Below are 8,949 nucleotides of genomic sequence, written 5' to 3'. Positions count from 1 at the left end.
GGGTCAGGAGTGAGGATCAATAGCAGTGATGGGGGCTGCAGGTTGGGATGAGAGGGAACTGTGGGTGGGGAATGAGGTATTCCCCCAACAGGTGTCCTCTTTTTTGGAACTGGAAATGAGGTAACCCTATATATCTTTCTCTAGATACCCATGTCAGTCCCATGTTGTCCTTGAAATGGTTCCCCCTCTCTCTAGACAATGAAGGGTGCCTAAATTCAAATACCTGCCCTCCAAGTGTTGACAGGCTCTAGCATAGGTGCACACACCAGGGATAGCACCCAATATGCCCTTACACAGCTGGATGGGCAGCTGCAACTTAGATCCCACTGCTTGCACTCCTCAGGAGCAAGGCAACTGCAGCATTGCCAGAAGTGCAAGAGCACGTGGTAAGGTAGTAAAAATGTATGTGCAATTACCTGTCCTTTTCTGTGCTCCAGTGGACAGTCTATGGTTATTTGTTAAAATGAACAGCAGGTTATACTTCCGAAAAGAGAACACAGAAGGCAGTTCTACAGCATACTCCTCCCACTTCACCCTGAAGTCCAAAGGCAAAATGCCTCTCTCTGGCAATCTCTGCATGTGGGCTAGATCAATTTTTCAGCCCTTCCTCTGATCAATAATCAAGCTGTAACAAGTCATTTATTTGAAAATTGCAATTGCTTCAGCGATGAAAAGCAATAGCTTTATACACGTGGAACCTGTATGTGAGGCCCATCAGCAGACCGAGCTAATCAGTAAAAGTATATACGAGCAGCAGGGTTTTTTTTCCAACAGGAGTAAAACTGTGCCTATATAAAAACAAAAGGCAAATTCTTACAAACATGGAAAAAGGTTCCCTGCAACCTACAGTTAATTCAGCTCTGAGCTCTCTAGTTGCTAAATTCTGACTCTCCACATACTCTGTGTCCTGCCAGCAGTTAGAAATCCTATCTATGAACACTGGTGCCAGAGGAGAAAGTGAAGCTGGAGTTTTCCTTGCATACACTGTGAACCGCTTTGCAGGGGGTGGGAAGTGACAATTTACCTCTCTTCCACTGAGAGCTACATTGTTATGGTTTAGCTTCCACTTACCACAGGGTAAGAGGATGCACAGAGCAAATTCCCACAAAAACAGCTTTAGTACAGTAAACCCCACCCTTTTTGCCCTAGGGTAAATTGTGTGCATGCCCATGCATTCAGACTCGCTCTGTAGCTTAAGTACACAGTTCCCCAGAATCATACCAGAAGAGTGAGTTTTCTGGTGCACAGCTGAAGTCTTCAGTAGCCTCATCATAGGTATAAGTAATTAGGTTACATACAAATAGACTTTGCAAAGAGTTAATCAACACAACACTGCTCTGTACTTCACAGAAAAAAAGTACAACTGAGGGCAAAACATTAAAAACTATCCAGATAAGGCCCCTGCATGCTGGCTCACCCTGCCTCTAGCAATCCCTGGGAGGTCTATTTGTCATCAGGAGGAGGGGTTTCCTCTGCCGTTAAGCTCCCGGAGTGGCAGCTCCTCCTCAGCCTGAGCTGGAGAAAATAGCTAGAGAGCAAACAGCCCATATCTTGCTCTTTTATAACTCCCCCTCAGTCAGGTGAGTGCCTTGTCAGTTCCCATTGGGTGATCCATAGATAAGCCATGATTTAATTTCCAAATTAGTGTTGGGGTGATGTTTTAGCCTTGATGGTCCAGGAAAAATGTCAGAAGCATTTTCAATTAATTTCCAAGATGATCTCTCTCCTGATATAAGCCAGTTTTCCTTGTTGGGAAGTCCCTATTGTAATGCTATATTTGAATAGAAGAACCCCTTTCCATTTTAAGAATTCTATAGGTAAAACTACCCTTTGGGGTTTTAGCTGAGCACAAAAGTGAAAGGACAACAGAAAAGGTAAATGGCTGTACATCTAAAATGGAGCTCTCAGTTTGCTAAAGACATGACTTCATCAATAAAGAGGATTTGTAAGTTGTACAGACAGAGTCCCCAGGCTGTCACATGCATGCGTCTATGCAAGGGAAAAGGCACAGTTTTACTCCTGTTGGAAAAAAAACATGGAAAAAGGTTCCCTGCAACCTACAGTTATCTAAAGCACATTAACTAATTAATCCCAATCATTTTTCCCAATCACTTTTAATTTGGCAGAGTTAAATGGTAAATTAATACACTTCTGTGTCCCCTTAATAACAAGGCCATCTTTCATATGGCATTGATGTTTTTTGCTCACTTGAATGGTTCTTTAATCCAGATTGTACTGTACAAAATTAAGATTTTCAAAGTAAAAAAAAGTCTTAGCAGCATCTTACTAATGAAGTCACAGTCATGTTCACTTAACCTGGATTAAATTAAATAATAGTGTCAGGAACTGTCAATGAAGAGGGAAAAAAATGTTCTTGCTAACAGAAAGTAGATGAGTGAAAATGGGTAGTTTGTCATTGAAGCTGGTCTATGCTGGAGAGTTATTACAGCCATTCTAAATTATTTGACAAGGAGTCTTGGGATGCTGGCTGTAGTACAAAAGGGACATCAATGCCATTTCTCAGAAAGTTTGAATAAAATAAAACTGCAATCTAATAGGACTGGCAAGTTCTTAGCTTTGATGAAAAAGAGCCAGCCTGAGGAATGATTCCTGGACTTAACTCCATATCATCTGCGACAGCAATTATAGTGCAGTGGAAGACAGTTATGGATACCTTTACTTTCTTCAGACTGAGTTCAAAGAAAGACTCCTCAGAACAAATAGTGGATTATTAACATAAAGCACAAGATGCCTGCACTTGGGACATTAATCTGCTGAGGGGAGAGTGCCCGCTCCTCTTACTGACTACAGGATGAAGCTAAGCATGTTTTCAACAACCAGCCTCAGTTTTTAAATCTTCTTCAAAAGGAAAGTGGCAAGCCATTTTTAATATTTGAGAGACTTTATGTGTCAGGGGATTAGTAGTAGGAAACAAACCTTCAGTGCTTGGTATGCTACCCATTCAACTTTACCTGGCTGCAGTTTACACTCACGCACATCCACGTGTCCCCCCAGCCTCCACCACACATACACATGTGCACACACACACACACACACACACACACCCACAAACCCCATACCCTCCACAATATGCAGGAGTAAGACTTCACTTTGAGCTAGTATGCAATCGCCTCTATACACACCACACGAACACACAAATCAGGACAACAATATTTTTTACAAATCAAATTGAACTATGTTATTATCAATGTTTGATTTTTATCAATGTATATCATTTGGGGGGGGGTTCTGGTTTCAAGCTGGCAAACCGCCTTCCCAAAAGGACTACTCTTGATGGCAAAGGTCAGGGGTGGGACTTCTCATCCCAAGACAGCAACCAGGGGGCAGGACACCTTGACAGCTCACCATAACTCTGTCAGTGGCCCTCCAGCCAAAATAATTGCCTGCCCCTGCTCTATATAATCATCAGTTGTACTGATCTTTGGCAACCCAGCTAGTCATTTTACAGAGGAGCCTCCACAGGGATGGTAGGCACCTGTGGGATCTGATCTTGCAAACCTTGTATGTCCATCCAGTTGAAAGAAATGGGAGTACTACTATGAGTGAGACATGTAAGACAGAGTGCCATGAACAAAGCCAGGGCAATGGATGATGATTAAATTAGTTTAAAATATTATTAGAATTACACATTGAATACAGTCCAGTGTTTGGATGTCCTGCAGAATCCTAAACCTCATCCTGACTTCCTCCAGAACACTGAGGCTCAAAATATCCTTTAATTAGAAAACAACCCAAGAATATTAGTATTAGAATGTGCATTTGAAGTTGTGCTTTCCTTACTAAAAAAATTACATTTCCTCTTACTGTACACTACAGTGTTCCTACTGTTTCCCTCTTCCACTTTGTTTTTGTTCCTAGTACATCTAGGGCCAGATATTCTGCTGGTAAAAATTTGCATTGTTACATCAAAGTCAATGGAACAACGTTGCTCTACTCTAGTTATTTGTTCTTGCAGTGGGGGGCTATTACCTGAATCCAGGGTTTAATTCTGTTGCGTTTACCACCTACTGTGAATGCAGTAGGGGGATCTTTCTGCTATCGGATTTGGTGATTGATTCTTTTAGTTTATTAATTGTACATTATGTTGCTGTTATTACTTATGTAGCATGATAACAAACTGGGTAGGTACAGCATTCTAACAATAAATAAAAACCCCCTGTTTTCAGAAAATGTGAAATCCAAGAGGTGCAAACTGCTACGGTGTTATATATTATGTTAGTGTGTGGTGGCCTTGCAGTCCTTATAGCTAGCTGTGTTTCAGAGCTGTGCTTTAAGGTGTTTTGTTTTCAAGGCATCTTGGCAGTTTTCTCTTTTATTCCATTTTCCGTAATTTATGCCTGTATGCAGTTTAACTATTGTTCATTATTAAACCCTGAAAAGTGTTTTGGGGCAGGGTTTTTATCAGGGAAGCTGCACTAAATACATTTTTATGCATGCTATGTGCTGGAAAAAAACAAGCCCTTTGCTGGCAGAAGGAATAAACCTCCCAGACATAAATTGCATCTCTCAGCAGTTTGCCCTGTATGTGTCTTGCGTCACATGCTGCCGTCTTGCAGTTGTGAGTCACTTCAGTTTCCATTGCTCAGGGATATCTGCTTGGCAAATCATGTCCCCATGTATTTTATTCCCTTTAGAAACATACACACAACGCAATACAAACTCAAGACACTGCTGTGGTTTAGACAGAGCGGATTTGCATTTAAGTTAGTACTGCAGGGGGAACATGGCAAGCTGACTAATATCGTATCCATTTCCAGCCTTGTTACCTGGGTGACAGTCATTTTGTTGTGCGCTTTTACTACAGTGGTGAAAAAAACCCCCTTCTACCTGAAATGGATTGAATTTACATTTTTTTTTAAAAATCAGCAGCTTTGCAAACAAGCAAACATTTTAACATCTGAAAGTACTGTTCAACTGATTAGTAAAATCTTGAATAGCCAAGACAGGAGTTAGGGAATGTCTGTTTTGTCTCAGGTTGGATCTTCCTCTCTATTGCTTGGGGTTTACCTATATAACTAGAAGCAGAATTTCCTTGATATCGTAGCTCTGCCTCTACTGGCTACTAGCAAGTGTGTGCTAGTTCAGCTCTGGAGGGCTTCTGCTCTTTTCTTCCTAGTTCAAAATACAATCCTAAGAGGAAATCAGTTCACTTAGTGGGACTAGGATTTCATCATCTGACTTTAGCCCCAGTTGTAACTGGCAAAACTCTCAGTGGTTTCACAGATATGCTGTATTTGAATAAACTAACAGATGTATTTGAGGAGATATAAACTAAACTATGGATATGATTAGTACCTGTGTCTTCAGATGGAAGCTATGAGTAAACTACCATTTCTCACAAACTATCAGTTGCACAAATCCAGATACAACATCAGCAGGTCTCTCTCTTTTTGAAGTCATCCTGTAACAACCTCCACTCTATGGAGACAATTGCAAGCATTAGGAAAGGCTCAGAAAGCTTAGCTATATACCACATTCTGCACATTAATCCAAAAAATGATCTAAGCTATCAAAGCATTATTATTCCTGCATGCTAGCAAAGTGCGAAATCCCTGGCTTATTTAGCATTTGAATCCCAAAAAAGTTAAAGGGAAGTTGGATAAATTAAATGATATAAACACTTCTGTTGTAGAGTTTTACATGAGCAGGGGATGACATTTCAAGGTCATCTTCTGGAAAAGCATAGAGGCAACAAATCCAGTTCTGTTTTTCCCTTGAGAAAATGTTTGCTGGGTGATCTAAGTAGACAAGCTGGAAAAAAAACCAAAGGCAGCCCCCCAAGTTTCTAGCAGCAATGAAAGATTAAATGAAAAATCTGAGAAACATGGGCATTAAAACTGAATGCATTTGTACAGAACTGGAGCTTGTGCAGGAGCCACAGGAACTGGATTCTGAGAACTGAAAGAAGAAAGGTCAGGGAAATATGAATTGTTTTTGCCTTTTAAGTGCAGAGTAACAGCTCTCTGATTTCTTATGAAATCCTTTCTTTTACTGTTTTGCCTTAGGGAAAAAAAAGCCAGCAACAAAACAATAGCTATTAGTCTCTTTGTACAACTAAACATGTAGTTTATAGCAAAAAAAGACACAAAATTAAGCAGGTTTGTGATTTTACTAGAGCAATCAATGCTCCGTCTTTATAATTAATTTGTTATCATGTTTTATCATAGAAAAGGGTATATATTACAAATCAGTACATCAATACACAAACCACAACATGCTCGTGGGGTTGCGCCTTTCGTGTCAGCTCATCTGGAACAACAGAGACCTCCTGTATAGCCACTGCCACTCCTTCCAAGAGGTGCCAATGACAGGCAAGAGCTTGTGGAGACCTTCTTCACGTGGAAGCTGTTTGCTCTTAAAAAGTATAATGCAGAAATTACTTTAATAGCACTTGTATCCACAAGGTCGACATTTGCCAGTATTCCTGTCCAGCGACTCCTGTGGAAGCATGAATACAGTGACACAAGTGGCTTCAGATTAGAATTAGCCAGACGAGTTCATGTACAGCTCTCTTGCTGTCTCTGTGCCCTGTTCTCCAAGCAGAGCACATGAAACTCCTTCCTCTGTGGAATCCTACCCACTTCTCACTTTCAAATTTTTTGATCTGTTGCCGAAGAGGTGGTGCGCATGGCGGGGTTCTTTCTGCACATACTGTTGCCCAAACAATACAGTTCCACCCACAGACATTTCCACATACCTAGGATTTCCATGTTTTTAGTAACCCATCATCTAAGCTCAGTCTGAGTAGATTCAAAATGTGGTAAAGATATCAGAATCTTGAACAAGCTATAGCTTCCACAAATAGAGATTAGGTTCTTGGATAACTGTGCACCCAGAAATCTTAGATTCGCTACAGCTTGGGGAAAGATCTCAGTGATTACATTGTTAATTGGATCTTGTACTCCTGCTGTGACAGAATTGTTTGTTCCCCATTTAGGCTGGGTATCATTTGCCCCATCTGCACAGTGTCACAGCTGTTGCCAAGGCTAAGTCAAATCCGGGGTAAGGTGTTGCCTATAGCTCTTGAGGGGAGACATGATGTTGAAGGAAAGCAGACAAGGAAGTTGTTCTCCAAACTAAGGAGTGCTGTTCCCAGCTAATGATGCATGCTGGGCCAAACTCCAAAAGCCATAGGTTAATTGTAATGCCTTTTTGGCTCATGTAACTAACACAGGGGTGGGTAAAATAAGCCTGTGGCCCAGATCTGGTCCACCAACAGATGTTATCCAGCCCACAACAGGTCCCTCGGCCCTGGCCAGCCCAGGCACAGGGTACAGCCTGGGCCATGGCATGTGATGCTGGTCCCACCGTTCCCAGGTGCGCAGTGGGACTGGGACAGAGCGGTGGCAAGACTCCACTTCCCAGTAGCCCCAGTGGCAGCAGCTTCTTCTGGCTGCAGCTGCTAGTGTCACCACCACTGGGATATGGTCTCATGTCCTGGGATCAAAATGCTTGTGGTTTATTCCTGCAAGAGAGAAGATCTTCCTTTGAAACAAATAAAGAGCGGAAAGGCAGAAAAAAGAAAAAAAAAAATCCTTTTGTGCCCTCTTACAAAAGGAAATTCAAACGCCAGGAAATTCAGATGTCTGGTCAAGGCAATTGCTACCTACGTCTGATACTAGTATGCTGTTAGCCATATATTCATTTTGCAAACCATACGAATGATAAAGGCACCACAATTCTGGAGACAGAACCCCAAACTATAATACATGTCTTCTACTCAAACTGTCTTATGAGAGACACTTTGCTCTAATGTAACTTTTTAAGCAATGCAGTTCATGATAGCTGTGACAAGATTCAAATCAACTAGAGAAATACTATTGAAAGATATGCTGTCATTTTAAACCTATATTTTTAAGGAAAAAAAAATTATATTAAGTGGGTAATTACACAGAGGAACAGTTTGGTTTGAAGAGCTGCTCAAGTTTCTGCACTAGAGGCTTGCTCAACTTCCTTTAAATATATTTTAAGTAGGAGCTGGATGATCCTAAAATTAGACATTCATGATGAGGTCTAATAGAAATACAATTATCATTCCTGCCTTAATTATTTTCCACAGGTCATCTTTACAATAGTTGTTTTTATAGTCTTTTTCATGATCTGAGTATGCCAGGTCTCAAACTTTTTTGGGAGTTTTGTTTTCCTGGGGGGAAAAGGATGGGCCTGTGGTTTAATTCCAAACTTTGCCTCATAGTATCACTTTGGTACCGAAACAGCCAAAGGGTGGTTCAGATTCTGTACCAGTCAGAATTTGCTCTGCTGAAACTCTCAAGGTTATCCCTCCTCTGCTCCCTCAGGACATTAAAAAAAAAAAAGAAAAGAAAAACCCCGCAAAAACCAAAACATACATGTGAAACATGCAGGCAGACTGAAGTAAAATTTAAGACTGATAGACTCTTAATTGCACATTATTAACCGTTATTCAAATGAAGTCTCAGACAGAAAAAGACATTTGTTAAATCTTGGTAAGCATGAATTTTCTTTAAAAATCAGACTCATGGGAGTAGGACTACTTCTTGCACAGGATTGTATACCAAAATAAGTACCTTTTACAGTCTTTGAGATCTGTGTCAGAAAGTTCTCATTGCCTATTGCTGTGGCATGGACAGGTCATCTTTTCCAAACTGAGCTAAATTTTCAGATTTCTGATGCTTGAAAATGTAGTTCCTCAAATCTACAACTACAGCCCCACAACTACAGCCCAGCCCAGACCGACAAGCGAAGCAATCAAACAGGTAAGAGAGAGGGGCCAGGGTAACGCTGGGACTAGGGGGTCAGCACACACACCCACAGAAGGCCTCAAATGCCTCTACACAAACGCTTGTAGTATGGGCAACAAGCAGGAGGAACTCACCCTCCTGCTGGCTGACACCAGCCCGGACATAGTGGGGATTACAGAAATGTGGTGGGACGAAACGCATGATTGGG

At 41.3% G+C, this 8,949-nt stretch overlaps 1 protein-coding gene across 1 annotated transcript in view; it reads right to left on the bottom strand.

Annotated features, from left to right (window-relative positions):
* PDXK (pyridoxal (pyridoxine, vitamin B6) kinase) overlaps window positions 1–455 on the bottom strand; it is a gene marked incomplete at its 5' end in the record, with an annotated part of 67,256 nt that extends 66,801 nt beyond the window's left edge. The window contains one exon of the mRNA XM_019529021.1: window positions 417–455. Coding sequence (XP_019384566.1) covers window positions 417–455 — 39 coding nt within the window. The remainder of the gene's footprint in view (window positions 1–416) is intronic.
* Window positions 456–8,949: the final 8,494 nt, after the last annotated feature.

This window comes from Crocodylus porosus, unplaced genomic scaffold, assembly GCF_001723895.1.
Source record: "Crocodylus porosus isolate Cpor-Errol unplaced genomic scaffold, CroPor_comp1, whole genome shotgun sequence".
NCBI classification, from domain to species: Eukaryota; Metazoa; Chordata; order Crocodylia; family Crocodylidae; genus Crocodylus; species Crocodylus porosus.
Note: the sequence above shows the minus strand (reverse complement) of the source record. Positions and strands in the feature narration are given on the sequence as shown.